General features: G+C 44.7%; 1 protein-coding gene across 1 annotated transcript in view; it reads right to left on the reverse strand.

The window, feature by feature from the left end:
• The window catches only part of IMPG2 (interphotoreceptor matrix proteoglycan 2), an 83920-nt gene that overhangs the window by 32097 nt on the left and 26307 nt on the right, over nt 1-25516 (reverse strand). Inside the window, exons 4-8 of the mRNA XM_075907641.1 lie at nt 14987-15018; nt 14874-14897; nt 8595-8644; nt 7999-8090; nt 3879-4040 (exon numbers count right to left, since the gene is read on the reverse strand). Coding sequence (XP_075763756.1) covers nt 3879-4040; nt 7999-8090; nt 8595-8644; nt 14874-14897; nt 14987-15018 — 360 coding nt within the window. The remainder of the gene's footprint in view (nt 1-3878; nt 4041-7998; nt 8091-8594; nt 8645-14873; nt 14898-14986; nt 15019-25516) is intronic.

The raw sequence follows: 25516 nt of genomic DNA on the forward strand, positions 1-25516 counted from the left end.
AGAGCTCTACAGACATTTGACTGTACACAGAGAAGGGATCTATAAATCTGAATGATCACAACAGAGCTCTTTGCCAACTTAATTCAGTAGAGGCCTTTCAACACATATTGCCTGACATTAAAACACAATCAGATTCCATCTGAGTCCATTTAACTGAAGTTATCCCTATCTCAACATGAGGTACACTATTTCCCTGCTCATCCACCCAAACCCCTTTTCCCCCCAAAGGCTATGACTAACTCTAATTTTTCGGATTAAATGTAGAACAGATTAAGACAAAAGCTTTAGAATCTAGGCAACATAACAGCAGAATGCAAAGCACAGGGATGCATCAGAGGACCAGGTGCTAGAGAGGAACAGCCCATTGCTGCTTAAGTAGCAAGGTTGCTTTAAGTGGGTGGAATTCCGAAGGGTTCAGGGGTGAGAGAACAATCCATTGCAGGAGGGTGCAAATAGGAGAGAAAATCTGCGGGTGGTAAAGTGCTGATGTATCCAGGCCTAATTAAATAGGGGCTTGTGCTGCAACAGCAGGCCACAAATAGGAAACATCATCGGTAATTGTTTGCAGGCTGGAAGAGAAAAATCCCTGTGATCTGTCATCCCAGGATTTTTCTGCTCCTCAGATTCCACCCCCACCCCCCAGCCTGTTTTTATATGGTGTCTGGTGTGACCCAAATGCTGCTGATTTTCAAGGGCTTCTTTGTCCAAGCACGGAAAGAACTAGGCAGGGGATCAAAGAAATGGAATATCCAGATGCCAGGTGGCCCCCTCCCATCTGACATTTCTTCCACACACACTATGGCACTACTACTGTATTTGGCCACACAGCTAGGAAAATTAAGTTGTCTGACGTAAACTGGCCATATGAGGGAGTTGTGGACACACCCTTTGGCTTAAGGATAGAGTACATCTATTTCCCACCTAATTCATAATCTGGCATACAGTTAGCCCCCCATATAATGGATTCAGCAGACTTTGCCAAGAAGAGCTCCAACTAATAAGACTGAGATGGGAATAAAGCTAGAGAAAATAATGTAATTATTGTTTGTTATTTTACAGCACCCAAAGTCATGCTGGAGGTCTTACCTAATACAAAAGGAAGACATGGTCTGTGCTCCAAAGAGCTTATGGTCCAAATGTGGACGTGTCATTGAGTATGGGGGGAAGGGAAAGGTCCAGAGTTACAACAATATGGTCACACAAATGCTCAGTTGCGGTGCACACACATGTATAAGTGGCCCAATAACTATTTTTTCCTTTTTTTAAAAAATGGATAAAAATACAGCAAATATTATGGACTCACTAGTTCTGGGACCTGTAGAAGTGGTTCATTTTCAGGAGGAGTCCAGGCCCTGAGTCAGCAGCCTTTCCTTATTCAGCAGAACACTTTTGTGCTTAATTTCCATTTACTTCAATGACAGTTAGGCATGTGCTTGAGTATGTCCATGAATAGGGATGAATTTAAGCAGGTTGTTAAATGCTCTGCTGAGCTAAAGCCTGAAAGAGCAGTGAGAATGGGCTGGGTGGCCAGCCTACGTTATGGATGGCGTATTGCATGTAAGGGGCGGCCACTCATTCAGAAAATGTTGCTGCCTACAGATGGTACTCGCTTGGTTTTGTGATCTTCATAAACTTGTCTTCCGTCTCTTCAGGAGGATTCACTCTACTGAAGCTAGTTGCTATTAGTCATCTGCAGGTTTATTCCGCTCATTAAAATTGAAACAATTCAGCTGGGAACTCTTTTTGTTTTGGCAGTTGGGGACTCAGCGTTGTCCTCACTGGGACTTAAAATGGCCTAGGTTGCACAAGAACACAAATCTGGCCAGTCACGAATAAGGAAACACTAACATTTTGAACAGCCTTTGAAGCTCCGAAGTTTTATTTACATCAAATGGAATTCCATTCTGAGAAATGGGAAACTTGACACTTCTTAAAGCCCAGCATCAACAGCCCTATGAGTGACTCATGGAAATATTCAGGAAGAATAGGGCAAAATTTAATCCTGGGATAAGCAGGTGTGTAAAACTGGCAGAATAAGGCAACAGAACAAAATACAGATGCTATCAGCCAAGTCCTTTCCTCCCAGCAATGATGTTATCTACTGTATATTTGAGAGCCTCTGTTTCAAGAACTCCTCCTAAACAATAAGAGCTAGGACCATCAAATTCAGTATACTGCTTCCTCTTATCCTAACTTAAAGCAAGGTCAGGTTTGGATGTGCCTGGAATGGGATTGCTTCTCATAAAACCACACAGAAAAGAGACAGGATCACTAGCCAGGTGAAAGGGACTGGCTGGGGGCACACACCTTTACCCCCATCTGGGACTGGCCCAAGCCTCCCATCCCTCAGGCGCCCTTTAGGGAAGGTGGCACGGGGCTGAAGCTCCCCTTCCCCCATCACTGGTACGGGAACATTGCTGGACATTCCTCTTCATCAGAAAGTGAAGGGAAAATGCACAGTTCACTATATTCCTCACTCTGGCTGGCAGGGAGGGGCCACAGGGTGCAAATGATACAGAGGCAGCAGCCTGTCCCAGCTGGGGAACATGCATCCCTCCCCTGACATGACCCCAAGCTGCTGTGGTGAGAGGGGGCTGGTGTAGTCCTCTCTCCCCAGGGCAGCCTTCACACTGATCTCCTCCCCTCCTCACTTCACCCCCCAACCCCCGCCCCCGGGCAATGATTTAAATGAAGCACGTACATTTTCAGTTTATTTTCCAAAAACCAAAAATTAATTAAGGACCCAAGCAACACCCGGTAAATCTTCTAGTAATAAATAAAGCAAAATACATTTGTATAAACAGAAAAGGAAACCGAGAACTTCCCAACTAAGGGTTCGACTGAGTCCCTTTGCACCTAGTTTTGGAGCCCAACCTTCCCAAATGTACTCTCCCATGTCTACCTGCAGAAAAACCAAATGAACAAGGACATGGATAGAATCCTGTGCTAGGGATGTTAACTGGATAGTCGATTAACCTCATGAATTCTTATCACTTTACTTAACTATTCTGTAGTCCCTGGGTGTGGGGCTGGCATCCAGTGTGCTCTGGCTCCACTCCTAAGGAACTGCCTGCCACTCTGTGCTGCTGCCTCTGGATCAGAGGCAGCAGGACAGGGGGCCAGGCAGACGCTGGTTCGCAAGAGGAGCCAGTTTAAAAACCAGCTCCCCACGTGGACCGGCTGATACAGAGGCAGCAGTATGAGGTAGCAGCAGACCCTCCCGGGGGGTGAGGGCTGAGCCGAGTGCAAGCTGGAACTGAGCTGGGCTGCCTGGCTCCTAATACACTTTAAATGCAGAGCTGCAGTGGGGATAAGTCCTGGACCTGATGCGAGCCAGGACTGAGCCAGGCTGCTAAAAAATGTACTGGTGGCGGGGGGGGGGGGGGGGGGGGGGGGAGGAGGGAAGGGGAAATGTATGTAGTCTATAACGTTAATCAATAAGCTTTTACTTATCAGTAAATCGGTTTATCGACTACACTATTAAATCCCTACCCTGTATGTATACAAAATTTGATTCCGCATCTGCAAAAATGACCTGTGAATATCCACATCTGATATAAAGCAGATATCCACAAATTTGCAGAGTTCTAAATATCAAATTTGAATCTGCATCCGCATCCGTATTTACAAAAATGACCCACAGATATCCACATCCACGGATGCAAGTATCCCCAGATTTGCAGGACTCCAGAGGTGGAGAAGCTCAGCTAGATAAAGACAGCGAGGTGATGGGCATTTTCCAGCATGCCTCAGGCAGTGAAATCCCTAGCTAGCTGAGGAGAACCACATGAGGAAATCTGTAGTTAACAGTTTTCATATCCTCGTATTATTATTATTATCGGGAGCTATGGCAGAAAGGGACAGAGAAGGTAAAATACCTGGGAAATAAACTGCTCTGCAAGGAGCTGATGCTGCATGGTGGATGGGTCATTCAATTCCTCCGTGTACTTCTCTCCCAAAACAAGGATGCTGAACTCAACCATTTGGTCAGGCACAGGTTTCACCAGCTTCTCATCCTCTTTCTTTATCTCATTGTTAATCTATGGGAAAAGAAAAGAGAGTGACATTTAGTGACCTATATGCTTTGCCCTTTGGTTATCTTTTACATGGAGGAACAATGCTTGGGCTATTTTATAACTAATGGGTTCAATCCACATACAAAGCAAGAAACGCACAAGTTTCCTATTTGGAGGTTTTTGTTTATTGTGCCATTTTGGAGGCAAGTATCCCCCCACCTTTTTCCTCAGAGAAATAGGATGGGGTTCAGCTTGTGTAACCAAAGGATCTCGTGAGACATACATGAGACCTGAAGTGGCCTCTGTAGAACTACCCAGCTGGATCCCTGGCAGTCTGATTTCTGAAGCAACCCTGGAGCCAACGACTGATACCCCCCAAGGCTGTGCTGGAGGAGAACTTGTGAGCATTACTGCTGATTCAGGCAGTAAGCAACAGCCAACCAAGCTTCCACCTAAAATATCTAAGAGCAGCAGGGCTGCGTATCAGGAAGAGAAATTGCTGCTTAGCTCTGCCTCACTGTGATCCTACCTACCAGCCCCAGCAAACACATTTTTGGTGTTCTTACATTAGACGTCCCACAGAGCCCCCGGGGGAACATGCCACACAATCAGCGTGCCCTCCATTTGAAGTTCCCTGGCCAAGGTCAACATAGACTTTAAAACCAGAAGGGGCCATCACGATCATCTAGTTTGCTCTCCTGCACGTTGCAAGCCACAGAACCCTCACCCACCCACACCTGTAATGGACTCCTAACCTCTGGCTGAGTTACTAAAATCCTCAAATCATGATGGAAAGATGACAAGTTGCAGAGAATCCACCGCTCATTCTGGTTTAAACCAGCAAGTGACCTGTGCCCCGTGCTGCGGAGGAAGGTGCAAATTCCCCAGGGTCTCTGCCAATTTGACCCAGGGGAAAATTCCTCCCTGACCCCAACTATAATGATCAGACAGACATTAGAACGTAGACAAGACACCTGGAAAAGAATTCTCTGTAGAAAGGGGAAGACTCTGAGTTTCTACAGAGAATTCTTTTCCAGGTGTCTTGTCTACGTTCTAATGTCTGTCTGATCATTATAGTTGGGGTCAGGGAGGAATTTTCACTGCTGGCAGTGAAAGATCAACAACATGGTAGGGATGTTAGATATAGTGTAATTGAATAGTCATGTAACAGCATGAAATCTTAGTGGTTACACAACTAAGTTATTTATTAGTTCCCATAATAGAAGGACTAGAGGACACCAAATGAAATTAATGGGTAGCAGGTTTAAAACTAATAAAAGAAAAGTTCTTCTTCACACAGCGCGTAGTCAACCTGTGGAACTCCTTGCCAGAGGAGGCTGTGAAGGCTAGGACTATAATAGAGTTTAAAGAGAAGCTAGATAATTTCATGGAGGTTAGGTCCATAAAAGGCTATTAGCCAGGGGATAGAAATGGTGTCCCTGGCCTCTGTTTGTCAGAGGCTGGAGAGGGATGGCAGGAGACAAATCGCTTGATCATTGTCTTCGGTCCACCCCCTCTGGGGCACCTGGTGCTGGCCACTGTAGACCTTTGGTCTGACCCAGTATGGCCATTCTTATGTTCTTATTCCCTAGTCCCTAAGGCTGGGGTCAGCAGTCATTAAACTCCCAGTCCCACTCCCAGGGAGCCCCCTGTTACCGCGTAGTGCTGCCTTTGTCTATCAGGAGGCAGCAGTGCTGAGTGGCAGGCGGGAACCAGTCCACAAGGGGAGCCAGTTTTAAAACCAGCTCCCCACACAGAGACAGCAGCATAGGGTGCTGGCAACAGCCTGTGTCCATGGGGGGTCCGAGCTCCCCATGGACAGAGGCTGCTGTGGAGAGGAGGAAGGAACAGTCTCCCCCACCCCTCCCACACTGCTGCCTCTATTGAAGTGGGAGCAGGTACCATCACAGAGCTGGTGCTGGGGGGAACTGGCTTTTAAGCTAGCTCCCACCAGCACTGGTTCCTACCTGCTCCTCCTCATTGCCTCTGTAGGAAGCAGCAAGGGATGAGGGAGCAGGCGGGTCTGCAGAGCCGGCATGAGCAGGGAGCCTGCTTGAAATCCAGCTCCCCCCTCCTATCAGTTCCGGCCTCCTCCCCTGCAACGCGGCTGCCTCTTTATCTAATACAGAGGCAGCAAAGCATGGGGAGTGCACGTAGTCAAGAAGATTAACCAATAAGCCAAAGCTTATGGGTTAATTATCTAGTGGAATACACGTTGACATCCCTATTACATGCCATTGTAGACAGTCTCATCATACCAGTCACTCTATGAATGTATCAAGTTCAGTCTTGAAGCCAGGTCAATTTTTTGCCCCCACTGCTCATCTTAGAAGGTGGTTCCAGAACTTCTTCACTCCTTTGCTGGTTAGAAACTTTCCTCTAATTTCAAGCCTAAACTTGCTAGTAACCAATTTATATCCATTTGTTCCTGTGTCCACAATGGTGTTCAATTTAAATAACTCCTCTCCCTCTCTGGTATTTATCCCTTTGATGTATTTATAGAGAGCAATCCTACCTCCACTCAGCCTTTGTTTGGTTAGGCTAACCAAGTCAGGCTCTTTGAGTCTACTCTCAAAGGTAGATTTTACATTCTTCTGATTCGCCAAAGAATCAATGCACACAAAACAGACATAAGACTCTCTCACAGAGAGAAAGCTATTGCCTGCCATTTCAGCCAGACTGATCATTCACTTAATGACCTTAAAACATGCATATTGTTTCAAAGAGACTTTAACTCCAGACTTCAACAAGAAGCTTCAGAATTGTCATTCATGCTTAAATTTGACACTTTATGTATGGGTTTAAACAAAGACTCTAATTATCTCACCCATTACAAAGATAGCTTCCCTAATTATCACCCCAATGTCATTACCTCACAGAAACTTACCTTTCCCCCTCACCCTCACTCTGTTCTAAAATTTGATCTGTCAATTTCACATGCGTTCCTTTTTTTTTTTGATTGTATCACTTTGGTATATATGGTTGTGCCGATTTGTTTCCACATATTGATCTGAGGAAGTGGGTCTGACCCACGAAAGCTCATCACCTAATAAACCATCTTGTTAGTCTTTAAAGTGCTACATAGTTCTGTCTTTTGTGTCAGCTACACCAGACTAACACGGCTGCATCTCTATCACTACAGTTATATAGTTACTCCAGAGGAAATTCTGCACCAAAAAAAGTTAAAAAAATTTAGAAGTCCACATGTTTTATTTGACAAGAAAACAATATAATCACACCATTTTCAACTATTTGCTCACAACAATTTTGAAATAAATTATCAAAATAATTGAAAATTGTGTGTTTACATTGTTACTGTGTTATTTTGACAAAAAAATTACAGCCTCTTTCCGACTTACGAACTTGCTGGGTGCAGGGGAAACATAACTTCAGGAATGCAAGTTTGGAGAGTTTTCCCTCAGCTAGATACCAAGATGATGGATGCTTATACTTTAAATAAAATCCCTCTATATAGAGAGGGGGTAGGATTTTCCTAATTATCAGAGTGACTTTGGAGCACAAGTCATATTGCCTTCCGATAGGAACTGTGCTCCTAAGTCATACAGATACTTTTGGAAAATCTCACCCAATGTCTAATCCTGCAGTACTATCAAAACACACACTGACTTGTGGGCTGAGCCCATGTTTAAGGAAGCTTTGCTATGAACCCTCTGTGACTGAGAGAACTAACTCTGTAGTGAACTAATTAAACACTTAGCATAAAACTCTTCCCATCACTTAAGCTGCTCCTCTCATCAAGGTAGTGCTTTATCAACTCCCTCCAGTAAATTCCTTAAATTCTGCTGACCTTCAGGAATTAGTGTATTTTTGTTTGAAACTATTAAAAAGCCTATGGCAGGATCAGAAAAAAAAAAGAGGAGAAAACAAGGGACAGGCTAGATTAAAAAGCAATGCAAATCAAGGTAGAAGACAGCTGTTAAGAAGGCGAAAACAACACCAGATCCAATGAAGCACTACTTACACTAGCATCTGAGTCTTCATTCATGTTGAAGGTATTATCTGAGGGACTCTCAATGGAGATCTCATGAGGAGGTGGAACATTCGCAGCTGCATCTAAGAAAGAAACACATTTTTTTTAAATAATACAAACACCAGAGCATGCTTCCTGGTAGACCGTTCAACCAACATCAAATTATTCCCGATCCCAGCATCCCGAGGAGAACAAAGTACATACGGCATTGATCAGGTAGAGAGAAAATAAATGACATCTATTATTTAGGAGTACACAAAAATTTCATCTGCCAAACAAGGGTGTAATACTTTTGAGAGTATAAATCCAAGATATGAAAAAGTGCCCCAAGATCATTTTAAAATTAGGATCTTTCAAGCTGCATGCAACTGTGCCTTAGACACTGACAGCATTACTTTCTGTATGACAGCAGCATCTACAGGACAAAATCAGGATCAGCACTGAGCTAAAGACTGAATGATCCCTGTCTAATGACTAATCCCAAGCCATCAAGTTTCCCACAGGTGAATGTTGCAATACATTTAAAACAGCAGTTTATAGTAACACTGAGATGGATAAAGACAAATATAAGCAGATGAAAACAAGACCTCTGAATGTGGCAGTATCACCAGCTGGAGCAGGTGTTGGAATTCCAGAGCTGAAAAATAAAAAGAGAAACTGAATTAAATATGAAATTAAGAATGAGATAAGGTGAGAGTTTTTTAATCCAGTTAAGGTTCTAATACCCAATGCTACCTGGGTGTCTACTATGAAATCAAAAGGCATACAGGCAGTCCCCGAGTTACGCGGATCCGACTTATGTCGGATCCGCAGTTACAAACGGGGCCGTTCCTCTCCCTGGTCTCCAGCAGACCAGGGAGAGGAAGCAAAGTGGCGGAACACGTGGGCAGCGGACAGGGCTGTCTGCTGCCCAAGCGCTCCGCGGTTTGGCTCTGCTTTGCTCTGCTTTGCCCCCTTCTCCCCCTGGTCTGCAGACCAGGGGGACGGGGAGCAAAGCAGAGCAAAGCCACGGAGCCCGAGGGCAGCAGGACAGCCCCCGTGCTCCGTGGCTTTGCTCCGGACACCTGTGGTACAGCAGCTGGGGCGCTGCCAGTTGGTCCCGTAGCGCCGCTCTGGGCGCTACTGGACCAACCGGGCAGCACCCCAGCTGTTCTGCCCCAGGCGTCCTGATTCAGCTACTGCTGGTCAGATTCATCAGCGGCTGAATCAGGACGCCTGGGGCAGAGCAGCTTGGGTGCTGCTGGGTTGGTCCAGTAGCGCCGAGGAGCGGCGGCGCTACTGGACCAACCCAGCAGCACCCCAGCTGCTCTGCCCCAGGCGTCCCCAAGTCAGCCGCTGCTGAAACTGACCAGTGGCTGACTACAGGAAGCCCCTGCCCCGGGCTTCCTGGAATCAGCCGCTGATCAGTTTCAGCAGCAGCTGACTTGGGGATGCCTGGGGTTCTTAAGTTGAATCTGTATGTAAGTCGGAACTGGCGTCCAGATTCAGCCGCTGTTGAAGCTGATCAGTTTCAACAGCGGCTGAATCTGGACGCCAGTTCCGACTTACATACAGATTCAACTTAAGAACAAACCTACAGTCCCTATCTTGTACGTAACCCGGGGACTGCCTGTATTTGCAAAATAAATGCACCATATATTACTTTTACTAACAACTTCATAAAAAGCAGATTTTACCTATTATAATTAATAGCAGCAATTTGATAATGAATCAGTTGCATCTTCCCAATCACATCTTAGATGGCTTTCCACTATAAACCTCGCTTTATACTGTGGGCTAATCCTCTTTGCCTTACTCAAAGTCTTGTTGGGTATATTTACTCTGCACCTAGGAGCAGTGAGTCCCAACACTTGAGATAGTGTGCTAGAGATAGCAGAAAAGACATTTTAACTAGACCTGCTAAATCGAATGCTAGAAGATTGATATCTGACACACTAAGTCCAGATGTAGCCTTAGCATGTAAGGTCCAAGCTTGAAAGGTGCAGCACTTCATTGATGTCAGTGGGATTTCAGGTATAGGCATTAGAGCCCAAAAAGAGGCCAAAACCCAAGAGGTGCTGAGCATATGCTACCCCCACTAAAAGTCAATGGGAACAAGAACAAGCCACATAGCACCTCTCCGGTTTGCTCTATTTCATAAATCCATAAGCATAAGAGTCACAGAAGATCAAACTGTAGACAATTCCTGGCAGCTGGGGAGCTAGTATGGTGAGGGTCTGATTTACTTAATCAACAGGTAAGTTAGGCAATTCAGCCAAAGACAGGAATTCTGCTGGAGAGACTACATTTAATTTAACACACACTAAAGATTATAACAGATATTTTACACACACACACACACACACACACACACACACGATTATAAGAAATATTTTACACACACGATTATAACAGATATTTTTTACACACACACACACACACACACACACAATACATGTAATTGTGAGGTTCAAAAAGTGTAAGCAAGTTTTTGATCATTCTAGTAAGATTTGCTGATTTAAACAGCAAACAAGCTGAACAAACTACTAAAAATAAAAATACTTGAGCATAAAAAAGAAGACAAACGTGTCTGAAAAGAAGAACAAAAGTTCTCCCTTCTGAGTTTCAGTTTGGAAGGGTTGTATATTTTTGTAACAGTGCATGGGGTTTTACCATGGGACTCCCCATTAATAAATGTAGGAGTCATGCAGCCAGCCACAGGGAAACAGCAAAGTTGGTGAGTTCGTTTAGAAAGGACATGAGTATTTTTACCTTCTCAGAGAAGGATTATATATGATAAGGTGGGAAAATACTCAAGTTCTATTTATTCTACAGTCTTAACCATTGCTACTGCCACTGACTGTTAATCTTACATGACAGCAAGCCGTAGTTTTCTGGAACATAATTGTGAGAAATACCAGACTGCAAGCTATTCCTGGAAATCAGTTATGCAACCATAAATCATCTTTTCTGTTGGCTCCACTACCCAAGCACTTAATTTGCTGAAACTAGCTTTTTTTTCCACCCATAAACACTCGCTTTTTTTGTGTTTACATGAGATTATACAAGCTGTCTTAAGAAATGCAGTCTACTTCAATTTTACAACTTTGTTTAAAATTTTCTATGAAAGTGCACCTGTGTGTGTTTTATTATTGAACACATTTGTAGTTAAACTGATAGAAAACATCACTGTTGTATTAACAAGGTCCTGATTTTAGCTCTAGTTTTTCCCCTGAAACAAATATGAATGTAATGCCAAAAACCACAATAGCTGTTGTATTCAATTCATGATTTAAAAACTTTAAGTTGTAGAGAATTCACCGCTTATATTCATTTAAACCTGTAAACGGTAGCTTCCCAGCAGAGGGAAGACTTGTCAAAATTCACAAAAATAAAGCACTGTTTTAATTTCTTGTCCCTAAAACAATGCTTTGGAAATTGCACTCTGAAGAATGGAAACCAGTAGAAAACCTCCTTGCATTCTTCATCATGAGTAAAAAAGACCAGACTGCAAAATCGATGTAGTATCAGGTCTCTCAACTTGTGTTAAGTGACAATATATGACCGAAACAAAGAACAATGGCCCAGTGATTAGAGCACTGACACAGGATTCAAAAGACCCAGGTTCAATTCCCTACTCTGCTTCAGATTACACCTGTGACCACAGGCAACCTGCTTAGTGTCTCATCTTTCCATCTACAAAATAAAATTAATAGTATTTCCAAAGCTCAGACAGGTGGTCTGAGTATAAATACTGCAAGGCGATGTGCTACAACAGTAAGAAACACCATTAAAGTATCAAGACAGATAGATCTGGGGTCCGAAAGGAATGTTCCCCCTAGGTCAGATTAGCATAGACCACATGGGGAGTGGGGAGATTCACCTTCCTCTGCAGCATGGGGGCATTAGTGACTTCAGGGTTAAACTTAATATAAAAACAGTGGATTCTCTACAACTTGAAGTCTTTCAATCATTAATTGAGGACAACGGTAACTCAATTAGGGGTCTGTTACATGTAGGGATATAAAATGCTGTTTAATTGGTTAACTGATTCAAGGGGGCTTGGGTCCAGCCAGATTGTTGTTAGGATTGAAAATTTGATCCTTTTTATATTTGTATTTTTAGGTTTAATAATGTAGCCATGTAAGGTAACACATTATTGCATTTAAATTAAGCCCTTTAGTAAGATATATATTTTAAAGTTTAGTAAGTAAAGAGACATGATCTCATATTGTGTCTATGTCAATGAGATTAGAGGAATGTTGAAGGCCCGAGCCTTCAGTGTGAATTGTTTTAATTACAAAATTTAGTAAGGCAATTTACAATGCTGTTTGCTTTTGTTTAATATAAAACTTTGCTGTTTGTAACTCTGTGAAAAACTTTATGAATGAGATATGGTGTGAAGGTCATCATTAGAGCCAGATGGTCAAGAGAGAAGGGGAAGAATGCGGGGTGAAAAACTGTAAAAGACAGACTGCAAAGAGACATATCGGCGTCAGAAGAACCATCAGTGCGTACCCACGGTCAAGAATTGATCAGATTGGCAGATTGATGGCTGTAAAGGTGAAGGCATCCCTAAAAACAACTGATTAACAATCCAATACAGGATGAGCCTGTGACGGCACGTTGGGGGTTCCCCGTCTCCTGCACCCCGAAATGGCACAAACAGACTGTACCAGCCAGTGGAATTGAGGGTGGTTTATTGCTCCTCCAGCACAGCGCAGCACAGATGTAATCTGGTTACAGGAACTGGGCTAGGATGCCTCAGGCCCCCTTGAGATGGGGGAGACTGGGCCCCTAAACTCCAGCTCCTCTCCCTAGGCTGTCTCATCCATCCTCACAGACAGCCACCAACCGAACAACCCCCTTCCAGCCCTGCCCCCCAGCCAGGGCAGCATTCACCTTCCTTTGTTCCTCTCCATGGGGGGTGTCTGGCCACTGGTTCAACAAGTTTGGCATTACCTTGGCCTAGTGAGGTTTTCCCTGCTGGGTCTTACTCCAGACAGCAGAGGTCACCACATCCCAGCAAGTACCCCCACTACGTCACAGAGCCTCTTGGAGATGTTTTGGGAATGATTAACATCAACAAGATAACAGTAACTGGTCACAGACTGACACAGTAAAATCCATAGACTTCAACGGAGAAAAGGATTATAAAAAGCAGGGTGCCTTGCTATGGAACTTTGGGTTCATCTTGCCACTAACTCCAGGAACATCAGATCGATCGACCGACAGAGCCCGGCTCCTCCTTTGTGATCAATCTGGCTGGCCACTAGATTGATACAGACTCTGGACTGGTAACTATGACATCATCTGGCAGGACTATGTATGCATGGTGTTTGTGTGTGTGTGTGTGTGTGATTGAAAAGCATATGCAACTGTTGTATTCTCAATAAATGCGGTGTACTGCCTTTTCTCCCATAAAAGATCATGTGTACTTCATTTAAGCATAACATTGGAGCATCCCTGCAGTGGGCAAGGAACTTTTCCAGCCCCCACCGATTAAGTGGAACTGGTAAAACTCACCCATTAAGGGTGAGGCTTACAGGTCAAGCATTCACATGCCTAGTTATAGGGTGGGTGAAGTTCTGTGGCCTGAAACATGAACGAGATCAGACTAGGTGACCTTGATGGTCCCTTCTGGTCTTTAAAAACTATGAGAACCTGAAGAAAATTGAGCCACGCACACTGGACTGTTTATTAAAACACAGGATACTTGCTACTTGATAGTTCTTCCACCTACATTACCCAAAACCTGGTCCTGTACCAAAGATGACATACACGCGGATAGAGGAAACATACAGGTTACAAAGGATGTCAGCCTGTCTGCTAGCCTTCCCTGCCCTCAACCGAGAACAAAGCCCTAACTGTCAAAATATATAGGAAAAATACTACCGCTTATTTTTCTAATAGAGAGGCAGCAGCGTGGAAGGCAGGTGGTTCTGCTGGAGCCGTATGCACAGCAAGCAGGCTTGAAAGCCGGCTTCCCGCACGTACCGGCTCTCACCTGTCCCCCTATGCCTCATGCTGTTGCCTCTCTAGGAGAGGCAGCAATGCAGGGGGCAGGCAACTTCACAGGAGCCAGTGCTTGGGGGCTAAAAAGCTGGCTCCCCCTGAGCACTGGCTCCCAACTTTCTTCCCCTGTACTGCTGCCTCTGTGGGAGGGCGAGGGGAAAGAGAGGGGACTTACAAGCTGGCTCCCCATGGGCACCAGTTAATGCCTTTCCTCCTCTCCCTTGCTGCCACTGATAAGAGGCAGCAAAGGGGTGGGGTACATGTAACTGTTAGGATTAACCGATAAGCTTGGACTTATCGGTTAATGGCGTGAACAATTGCACATTAACATCCCTAGTGCACATCCCCCCCAATATTCTCTTCACCTCTCGGGTAAAGACTGTATTTTTGCATGGCTGGCCACAACTAAGCATTGTGCTGAGACGCTCTGAGCAGGCCAAACATTCTAGGACACTCTGCCCTGTATCTTGCACAAGCGCTCTCCATCCCACTGAAGTCTCTCTGAGCCCACCCCACCTTCCTCCCGTCAGGATGTCCTTTATCCTGTGTTGGTGGTCTGGTCACTCCCACGGTGGGTGGAGAGGGGCAAGACTCAAACTGCCACCCTGTGCTCCCAAGGTGAATGCCCTATTCCCTAAGCCACTCCAGAACCCACCCCTCCCTACCTTCAGAGGATCCCTTGGGCTGTTTGTTCGCTCCCAGGATAGGTGAGGAGGGAGGACTTGAGCTGCCAAGGGAGTGGGCGGGACTCGAATTTCAGCACTAGGGTCAATTTCAATCTTTATCACTTCAGACTAACAGCAAAATCTGCAACATGTAAACTAAATTAAGTAGGGACTTGCCACAAGCTTTAAAAAGTAAAAATGACTTACCCACAGGACCAGTCGCTGCAGGCACTGAGGGAAACCAGAACAAGAGAAAGATTTACAAAACACCTCGATTCAGCTTCATCGCTCTTACCGGGCAGGGCAGTATAAATACTCACCCATCCATTGCTTCTTTTGTATAGGAGAGTTTCTGAAAAAATAAGAACAAATATTCCAAGTAAGTTTTGGAGCAGAGGGGACTATCCAAAATTTCTCTCACAGAAATATTTTAATGTTTATAACATAGATAGCAAGCTGTATATTTATTACTTAAGCAACTGATTAAAATAAACTGGCCAACATTTTCAAGAGGGAATAGTGATTTTCGGGGCCCAACTTGAAACTCCTTACAGGGCACTAGTTTTTAAATAGACATTCAGCACTTTCTGAAAATCAAGACCTTTTAAGGTCTCTCAGGGCCTGAAAATTGTTAAGCACTTGTAAAAATCTTGACTGGTATCTCTTCTGCAATGGTGTAGAGATTTGATAGGTGAATACATAGATAAACATACACACAAATGCACAAAGAACATGACAGAAGTGAACCCCCAAAAGCACACATTAAATTCAATCTCCGCTATCCTACAGAGTCCATGCTAGTGATCAGATGAGGATTTTCCTTTTCACTCTCACATTTCAGAAAATAAATGTTAATTCTGCTGTGTTTGTGAATTCAGAAGCACAGCAGGTGTCAAATACAATTTAAAAATTTAGATTGCCTTGGTACTGATTCAATTGCAATTCTTGGCTGGTTTGTATGAGTGACTGATGGGAGAAGAAATCTTCAACTTGTATCATAGTTGTGACAAGGGAGTATCTGCACCCCACCAGCAGCCCTCCTGAGGATTTCTCAGTTTTTTTGAGTAAAAAATCCACATGGCACTAGCAACGTTAGCTTCTACTATGAAGTCACAGGATTTTCTTCAAAGAATTCTGCAGGTTTGTAGAAAAAGAGAGCACGCCATTCTGCTAGCATGGAAGGATTCTCACACAGAAGTTCAAACAAGCAACATCAGGCAGCAGTTTCAGAACAATGTTGTAACCCAGTGGACCTGCGTGGTATGGGAGTTAGGTGGGCAGATTATAGTATAATTACCTAGAAGAGCATCACTTGGAAACATGAAGTTTCTTCTTTCACAATCAGTGTAAATACAATTATACTTTTCAATTAAAAAGTTATCACATTAATTCTTTGTTGTCAAATTAAAATATATTTAATGTGGTCCAAAAACTACATGTGCACAAAATCCATTCTGTTTAATAACCTAATGTCCAAGTATCCCTTGGAGGTCAAATCTTTTTAAAATGGGAATGAAAGGACATAACGCAAGGCATGTGACCCAGGAGCCATAAGTGTGTCCATAAGGTAGTTAAACATGTCTTGGGGCAAATGAGAGCTCTGCCACCAACAGCTTTATTTTTGACCACTGGAAATAAGTGGCCACTATAGAGATAGGGTCAAAACAGATGGCGTGGCACTGAAGAGCTAGCTAAATCGGATGCCCAATTCATTTTTGTATATTGGTTCTTCAATTAGTCTTAGTTACTGATTCCAGTTAAATACATGCTCTTATATACTTTCCTGTGAAGTTTTAGGATAGCAGGAGACTTGTTAAGCAACCATCCTAGAGACAAGCAAAAATAGATTGCCTAGTACAAATGGACCTAATTTAAGATCAAAAATGTACTGGGAACCATAGAGATTCTTTAAGATTGGTTCATAAGAGAAAGAGGTGGCAGTCAGTGTAAGTTACATTATTCAGCGTACTAAGATGTGCAGGAGTTTCTGAGGTTGATTGTACTTAAATTGTGAGTACCTAGAAATTTTATATTACAAAAATAGTTCATTTTAGTATTAAAATGTATTAGCAAACATAGTCATGGTAGTAGTTGGCCGTATTACTTAGTGTGGGGCCCATTGTCTGTTTATTTTGTACGGCGGGGGGACTATCTTCTCTCATACTTAGAAATGTCTAACAGCTAGTGAATACAGCTGAAACCAAATACACCAATAACAATGATGTTCTATTGATTTTGGTGTTGTATTAATAAACAGCAGCACCACCGGAAGAGTAATGGAAAGCCAGCAAAGTGTTAAAACATAATGCACAATAAAGCACATTTATGATACATAATGATACTGGAATTCATACAAAATACTGTACTCCTTCCACAAAAAGAGAGAGGTTTCCTGACACCACATTTAGTATGACTTCACCAATGCTGTAGCATGACTACATAGCTCTAACCAGTTCATCTAATCTTAGCTTTAGTGCAAATAAGCAGAACTTAACATGGTGGATACCAGAAATAATATTTTCTAGGTCTTCACTTCACATTTGCAGGATATTTTTACTCAATTACTCATTAAACTATTAGGCAGACCAAATCCTTTCTGGTCTCTCTCACTTAGTTTTACCATCTTGGCCATTTTTTGTATTACAATGTGTTTATGGCATGTTTTAAAATATCTTTCCAATCTTATACCATGCAAACATGGACATCAATAGTATTTTAAATGTATAGAGAGCACTTTAAAGATGCAAAATTTGCTATTCTGCAGTGCCTGAACCTTGTGCAAAGAAAATTCAATTTTTACTAATATCACTATGTACTGATCCAGTACATTTGTTTAATGCTTTTTTTTCCCCAAAAAACCTGGCTCCTCTTATAGTTCAGCCACACAGAGAAGAGAAAGCTCTAGAAACAGATAAGTTTGAGAAGGGTTACCTAGCTGTTTAAAAAGTCAAGTTGCATGAGACCTTTGGGACTATTTTGTTCTTGACTCCCATCTTGCCCTCTATTTCTTCCTAGTCTTCAGAAGTGCTTGAGTGACATGTACATTTTTTTATCTCGTGCAGAGGAAGAATCAGGATCACAGCTCCCAGCTTCTCTTCCTGTACCCTTTGCAGCACTATGGAATCCCAAGTATATACTGAGAAAGTAGTGCATGGAAGAAGCACAGCAGCTGCTAGCAAGGACACTTGATACACATCCTTCCCCATCACACCTACATAACTCTCATGCCAACTTCCCATTCCTACGTGGACCGTTTGTACACAGTGTGATGTGGGGAGATGGTCTGACATCAGATAACGTAACACAATCATATTTCATAAATTCACAAATAATTTTCAATAGCCTATTAATAATGCCTCTTCCCATCCCCCAATTTAATAGTTTAGTCCAGTGTGACACGTGAATGCTGCATCACAAAAATGTACATTACCAAAATGTTTCTCTTTAGGTCACTTGAACAGCTGACCCAATCCAGGCCAGCAGGGCTTAAAGTAACACCTACTAGCAATATTTTTATTTGAAGGCACATGACCTATATGCTCTTGCTCTGGATATAGCAGCTTATGCTCTCTCTGGGATACAGGACTATGAGCTTTCACAACCTGTTCTAAAACATATGTTGAATCAAAAACCACCCCTTTTTTGGTTTTGGGGTATTTCTTTAAGAATAAAGAAATTAGGAATAAGATAATGAAGTTCAAGGCAAGCCCTCTCCCCAGAATGTAGCTGTTTAGAGCAATGGTTTTCAACCAGGGTCATAAGAACATAAGAACGGCCGTACTGGGTCACACCAAAGCTCCATCTAGCCCAGTATCCTGTCTGCCGACAGTGGCCAATACCAGATGCCCCACAGGGAGGGATCACAACAGGTGATCCTCACGTGATCCCTCCCCTGTCACCCACCTCCAGAGTAACAGAGGCTAGGGACACCATTCCTACCCATCCTGGCTAATTGCCATTGATGGACCTAACCTCCATGAATCTATCTAGCTCTTTTTTGAAACCTGTTCAAGTTCTAGCCTCTGTGGACCATGCCTAAGGGGTCTGCAAAAGCTTATTACCATAGAATAGTGGCTTTCAATCTGTGGTTCAGAGACTATGTCTAAGATCTCCAAAAGGGTCCACATCTCCATTTGAAATGTTTTAGAGGTCCACAAGTGAAAAAAGGTTGAAAGCCTGTAGTGTAAAGAGTTACTAGTATAAAAATACCCAGCCCACAACTTATTCTCTTGCTCTTTTAATTTCCTCATGAAAACTTCTCTCACTCCCCCCTTTTATCCAGGTGGGGGAAAAAATCCACCTGTCTCAGTGAGTCAACGGAACCCTCTTAACTCTTTCCCAGCAAGATTAACAGGTGCTTTAAAAAAAAAAGCACAATGCATTTCAGGAAACCACTACCAGCATAGTCAACATCCATTCCAATTGTACAGCTAACACATTGTTGTCTAAGATGCTCAGTTCCTCAGTTTAGAACACCAAATAACTGCAGCATGTCAAATACCACCGTGCTGTAAATACTGGCAAATGCTGACTTTTTAAATAGTAACCTCTCAGTAATATTCCTGGGCTTGCCATTAAAAAAAGTTTTTTCCCTTACAAAATATAATCATCTTCAAAACCTAAAATCAGAAGCATACCATACCCTGCATTATATTTTAAAATGCAGTTTAAAGCCATAAACCTCTCTCTCAATTTTGCAGAAAACTTGTGGTGCCTAATACTGCATGATTGGCTTTAAACTGGAGTCTCAGCATGGAGCAGATGGATTATCCCTTAATCCACACTTGGTTAGAAGACCCACAGTAATGCATACAGGAGTATCTGCATCTCATTACAAAGATATGTACATATACACATTTTTATTATGGAAAACATGCATTAAAGGATTATTTAGGATCTGATCTTACAGTCATTATTCGGGAAAACCTTCTATTAGCAACCACTCCAGCATTCCCCCTTCCCCAGACCCTAAATCTGAGCCTATCATACACTGGAATCCCTGCCCTGAGCCCCTCACATACCCCAACCCAAATTCCTGCACCCTTACATCCACAAGCCTGTGGCTTGCTTAGTACCCCAACACTGCCCAGCCTGGAGCCCCCTCCCCGAGCCAGTATCCCCTTCACCTCCTCCTGCATCCAGATTTACTCCCAGAGCTTGCACCTCTCATCCCTTCCCACAGGCAAATCCCTCATTCCCACCCCAGAGCCTACACATCCTATCTCAATCCAGCAAGGTTCCGGCTAGACTGCAGGAGTTTTTCAGGATTCTGGAGATATCCCAGAAAAACTCTTCTGCATCCAAGGCTGCGTTTGTTCTTCTGCTTTTTTTAGTGGAAAAGCAAACAGGCTCTTTTGGTCACCCCTGTATTCCTCTTTCCACAAGGAATTGGTGGTTTGTTGGCCAGGCTTCATTTTTAAATAAAATACTATGTTAAACACAAAAAGTTTCTGCATTGTCTTTATTTATGAGAATGGCAGGAAACCTGCCTTGAGTCAGGGGTCACTGACCCATAGAAAAGTCATCCGGGAGCAGGGGACACAGTACTGGGGAGGGGTGCTAGTGGGTTCTGGGCCAGGGAACAGGGTGCCAGTGGGGGCAGGGGAGAGGGAACAGGGTGCTGGGTGGGACAGGTTTCTGTAGTGGAGAAGGTAGGGGGACAGGTTTCTGCAGTAGGGGACAGGGTGACAGAGGGAACCGGTTTTTGCAGGGGTGGCAAGGTGCCAGGGGGCAGGTTTCTGCAGAAGGGGGGCAGGTTTTTGCAGTGGGGCGGGGGGGGCAAGGGAGAGGGAACAGAGGGGCAGGAGGGCGGGCGACAGGTTTGGGGTAGGGGAGAGGGAACAAGGTTCGGGAGCAGGAAGTCCCCTACACCAGCCACGGAGGGAAGCCTCCATCCCGTGCTCCCTCTGGGCTGAGCGCAGAGCAGCCGGGCTGGAGTGAAGAGAAGCAGCTTCTCTTCGCTCCTGCCCAGCTGCCCTGCGCTCAACCCAGGGAGGCTGCGCCTAGCTCCAGCTGTGCTGGAGCAAGCTTCCCAGGCTGAGCACAGGGCAGCCGGGCGGGAGCAAAGAGAAGTAGCTGCCCGGCCAGCTGGCCATGGCGCTCAGCCAGGGTGCCCCACGCTCCACGTGGGCAGGCACAGAGGAGAAGCTGCCCGATTAGCTGGAGCGCGGGGGCAGCCTCTTTCAGCTGAAAGCCACAGCCAGCTGGCCGGGGTGTTTCAGCCCTCGTGACCTCCCAGCTCCCACCATTCTGCGCAGCTACTCACCTGTGTTGTTGCTCGGTGAGTAGCTGCTCCTCAAATGAGGAAATCAAATGTAAATGTACTGTGCGGTCCCGCCCGCATCCTCCCCAGCTTTGCTCTGTGTCTCCTTGGTCTGCTGGGGGGTCTCCAGGAAGACGAGGAGCAAAGCCGCGGAGGGGCTCGGGCAGCGGGGCAGCCCAGGCGCTTCTGGGCTGTCCCGCTGCCGGCTTCCGCCGAGGCTTTGCAAAGCCGCGGAGGGGCTTGGGCAGCCGGGCAGCCCAGGTGCGCCTGGGCTGCCCGGCTGCCCGAGCCCCTCCGCGGCTTTGCTCCTCGGCTTCCTGGTCTGCAGACCAGGGAGACGCGGAGCAGCTTTTCTCGCCCCGGAGTACACGGGCGGCGGGACCGCGAGGTCCCGCAGTCCGTGTCCTCCGGGGCGAGAAAAGCCCTGTTCGTAACTGCGGATCCGAAGTAAGTCGGATCCGCATAAGTCGGGGACTGCCTGTACTATCAGTGGGTGTGATCAAAAGCCCATTGGAAGGTTTTAAACATTGACCCCAATCCTAGAACAGGCTCTCTCTACTGAGATGGTGACAGCTCAGATGACAATCTGAAAAATTAGGACTCTCTCAGTTAAGGTTTAAAATGAACAAGTCTTAAGTACTAACCAGAACTTAATACTTAGTCCCACCACAGTGCAAGGAACTGGACAAGATTGCAATTCAAAGTCCCTCCCAATCCTACACTTCTGTGGTGCTATGGCTGCTGAATCAAATGTTCTGAAGTACACGATGCAATTTTCCTGACCCCTTGAAGTCTATGGGATCACCATAAACATGCTATGACAGCCTGTGCTGTACTAATTTAAAATTCCTGTCAGCTACCCATTAGGTGGCAATTAACAGAGTGTACTGTTTATTTATTTTTAATTGCACATTAACACATTCCTAAATTGTTGTTCATCATTAGCAGAGGCTCCACACAGATGTGAGTACAGTGAAGTGTTAGGCTCTGCACTTTCTGAAAATCAGACTCGCGCCTCCTATCCCTCCATGTTTCTTATCTTGAAAAGATCAGGGCCAGGCATAGACAGTTAATGATCATAGCTGAGAAGTCAAGGTCTTAAGAGAGCCTTAGTATGCTACTGAGGCATACCCTGTCCAACTACTCTATCCCATTCTCCTTGTCTCCCTTGCAAATCTCATCTTGCAAATATCCCTTTTGGCCTGCTTTCTGCCCCAGGGCAGCAGTATTTTAGCAGCTGCACAGTAGTATTCATTAATGCAGGATCAATCTCCCCCGTGCTCTGTGTCCTGCTCATCAGTCTGCTTTATCCTAGGTTTATACGTGCAACTCTCCACAGCTGTGCTTGTTGCATCAAACCTATTGTGCGTAACTGCATGTCTGGCTGGGCGGGCAGGGTTGGGCGATGAATTACAGATGAGAGAGGTAAGAGAGAGACAGACTGGTTACCTGATCAAAGTGTACACACAACAAAATCCACGCCTCACGATCCAAATGCCATTTCCAATTTCAGATAAATGAATATCCTCTGGATGTTACAGGAACAAGTCTGGTGCACATTTCATTATTCCTGCATTTATCCACAGTAGTCACACATCTACCCCTTCCATACTTGCCATGAGACAATGTTGGACCAATGAAAAAACAGCAACAACAAAGATTACTTACTGGTCACTGGAGTTCTCAGAGATGCATTCTGCATATTCACATTCTCAATCCACCTCCCTGTCTTTTACAGGATCGAAACAGAGATACACTAGACTCCGCATTAGCGGTGAAAGGACTTGAGGCAGCAACCAGCATTTTACAGACTCTCGACTTTTACAGACACCCCTCCAGCACATGCTTGAATGAGGGATGTTAAATATCAGTTAACTGAATATTCGAGTAACCTCGTGAATTATCAGTTACTCAACTATTCTATATTCCCCAGAGGTGAGGCTAAGCAGCCAGTGTGCTCCAGCCCCATTCCTGAGGAGCCCCCTGCCACCTTTCGCTGCTGCTTCTGTATCAGAGGCAGCAGCTCAGGGTGTCAGGTGGGAGCTGGTCCACGATGGGAGCCAGTTTAAAAACCAGCTCCCGTCATGGACTGGCTGCGTGTTGCTTCACACTGCTGCCTCCGATACAGAGGCAGCAGTGCAGGGTGGCAGCAGCTTCTTTCTGGGGAGGGGTCTGAGCTTCCGGTGCAAATCGGAACTGAGCTGGACTGCTTGCTGGCCCAGCTCCTAATATACTTTAAATGCAAAGCTGCAGCAAGGATAGGCCCTGGACCCAGTGCAAGCCGGGACTGAGCCAGGCTGCTGGCCAGCCTATTAAAAAATTTACTCGGGGAAAAGGGGGAATACATATAGTCTATAGTATTATCCTATAACTTTTTTCTTATCAGTTAATCGACCTCACTATTACATCCCTAGCTTGAACAAGAAAGGGAGGGGGAAAAGGGTGTGTGAATTCTTTAACAGTCACTGCTACCAGAAGGTTCCACTGTCCAAGATGCACCAATTGATGCATCCTGTGAGTGGGAATATACTGAGGACACTCAAAGAAATGAAGGTCACAAAATATTTTGTAAATATCATTAAACACAAATAATTTCTTCTCCTGGAAGGCCAATTTAATCTAAACATCATTTATTGATAGTCTCTATTCTCATGACCAGAGACCATCATGCTATTTATATATGTAATATAATCATTGATGTAATATACCACTATTCGTTCAGTGCCTGAATCTGGTCTATTCAGTCATCTGAAGTGTCAAATATTAAACTTTGGTGATGGTCTGAAAAACTGATACTATACTGAAGTTGTGAGGCAAGAATTTAGGCACACATTTCTAGTGTTTATTCTATTGTCTTTACGTGGTCTTGTCAAAGCACTGTAAAGTAATTGCGGATATAATTGACACTATATCTATTTTGAATCTCATCTGGAAACATTTTTTTCCTATTGCCTCCACTTTATTAAATTTCTTTCCTCCTCTTTGTTCTTTTAACTCTGTAACTACATACTTAACACTTTTACTGTTCTGCAAAGAAAAAAAAATCCATTATAAAATATTGTATTAGTTACACGCTCTAAATTAGAGGCGGGGCAGTCTCAACATATATGGATTTCAGTTCAGAAAAAACACTCAAAACCCTATCCATATTGCTTATCTGAACCTCTCCACATCTTTTAAATAAGCCAACGTTGGTTATGTATCTGGCCTATGTTGCAGTATTTCCAGTTCCAACTATCTCTGGAGCCTGGAAAAACAGAGGCTTCATGAAGCTAAAAATAAGAGGATAATAGTTAACAGGATATTTCAGAACCTTCAAAAGAAGTTGTCCTGAAAGCTGGAAAAGGTGGTGGGAGATGAGACATTTGGAAAGAAGAAACTGACAGAAAGAAAATAAGAGGAAGCTAGAACATGGGAACTGCCACATTGGATCAGACCACTGACTGGTTCACCTAGTCCAGTGGTTCTCAGCCAGTGGTCCTAGGGGGCTACAATCAAGTTGCAGGGGGTCCTCCGAGCACGGACAGGACCCGCTGGGGCCCTGGACAGAACCCCTAAGGCCTGCAGCATGTAACCCTGGGCTGAAGACAAAGTCTAAGCAAGTTAGCATTGGGCCCCCAGGCAAGTGCCCTGCTTGCTACCTCCTAACACCAGCCCTAGATTTTACCTGCAGAAAACCAGACGTGGGCTATGGCAAGAGTTCCCAAACTTTTTGACACAGGGACCAGTAAATCCATGCACAAACGTTTGGAGGACCGGTAACGGTCATTTGCATATTCATTCATCAAATGATGAATATTCAAATAAGTTGTTTCTGGTCCTCCCCAAACCCCCAGTGCCAGCTTTAGCAAAGCTTTTGATATGGTCACCCACAATATTCTTGCCAGCAAGTTAAGGAATATGGATTGGATAAATGGGCTGTAAGAGAGACAGAAAGCTGGTTAGACGAGGGTTTCCCAAACTTTTTACTTAAGTTGGAACCCTTTTTTCTCAGTACTGTTTTTTGCAGCCCAAAAATATAAACACACAAAAAACAAACTGAGAAAATACCAGACATATAGCATGTCTGGTATTCTCTCATTAGGTAAGTTGTATTATTACTAGATGTATCAGTTTGTAGTTTCGAACTGCCTGGCTGGTAAATGTGCTCAGGCTGCATGAATGTGTCTACCTGCCAGACAGTTCGCAAATACTTGAGGGTGTGTGTGGGCGGGGAACAATAGAATCCCCAGGCTGGACTAACTTTTGCTTTGCGGGGACGGGAGGAAGCAGGGCAGCGGCCCGAGATCTGCATATGGCCGGGTCAGTCCCGCTCCCCGCCGGCCAATTCACTCCCCCCTTCTGCTCCCCCCCCCCCACTGCGCCTCTGGCCAGCCCCACTTCCCCCAACCCCCTCCTGGACAGCCAGTTCCTCCCCCGCTTCTCCTCCCAATCTCCCTTGGCCAGCCCCGCTGCCTGCGTCCAGCCCTGCTTCCAACGGCCGCTTCTCTCCTCCCTCCCCCCCGCATCTTCCCCAGCCAGCTCCCTGCCCCCGACCTCGTGCCTCCCGGCAGCCCTGCTTCCACCGGCCCCCCAATCTCTCCAGACC

This window comes from Pelodiscus sinensis, chromosome 1 (assembly GCF_049634645.1).
Source record: "Pelodiscus sinensis isolate JC-2024 chromosome 1, ASM4963464v1, whole genome shotgun sequence".
Lineage (NCBI taxonomy): Eukaryota > Metazoa > Chordata > Testudines > Trionychidae > Pelodiscus > Pelodiscus sinensis.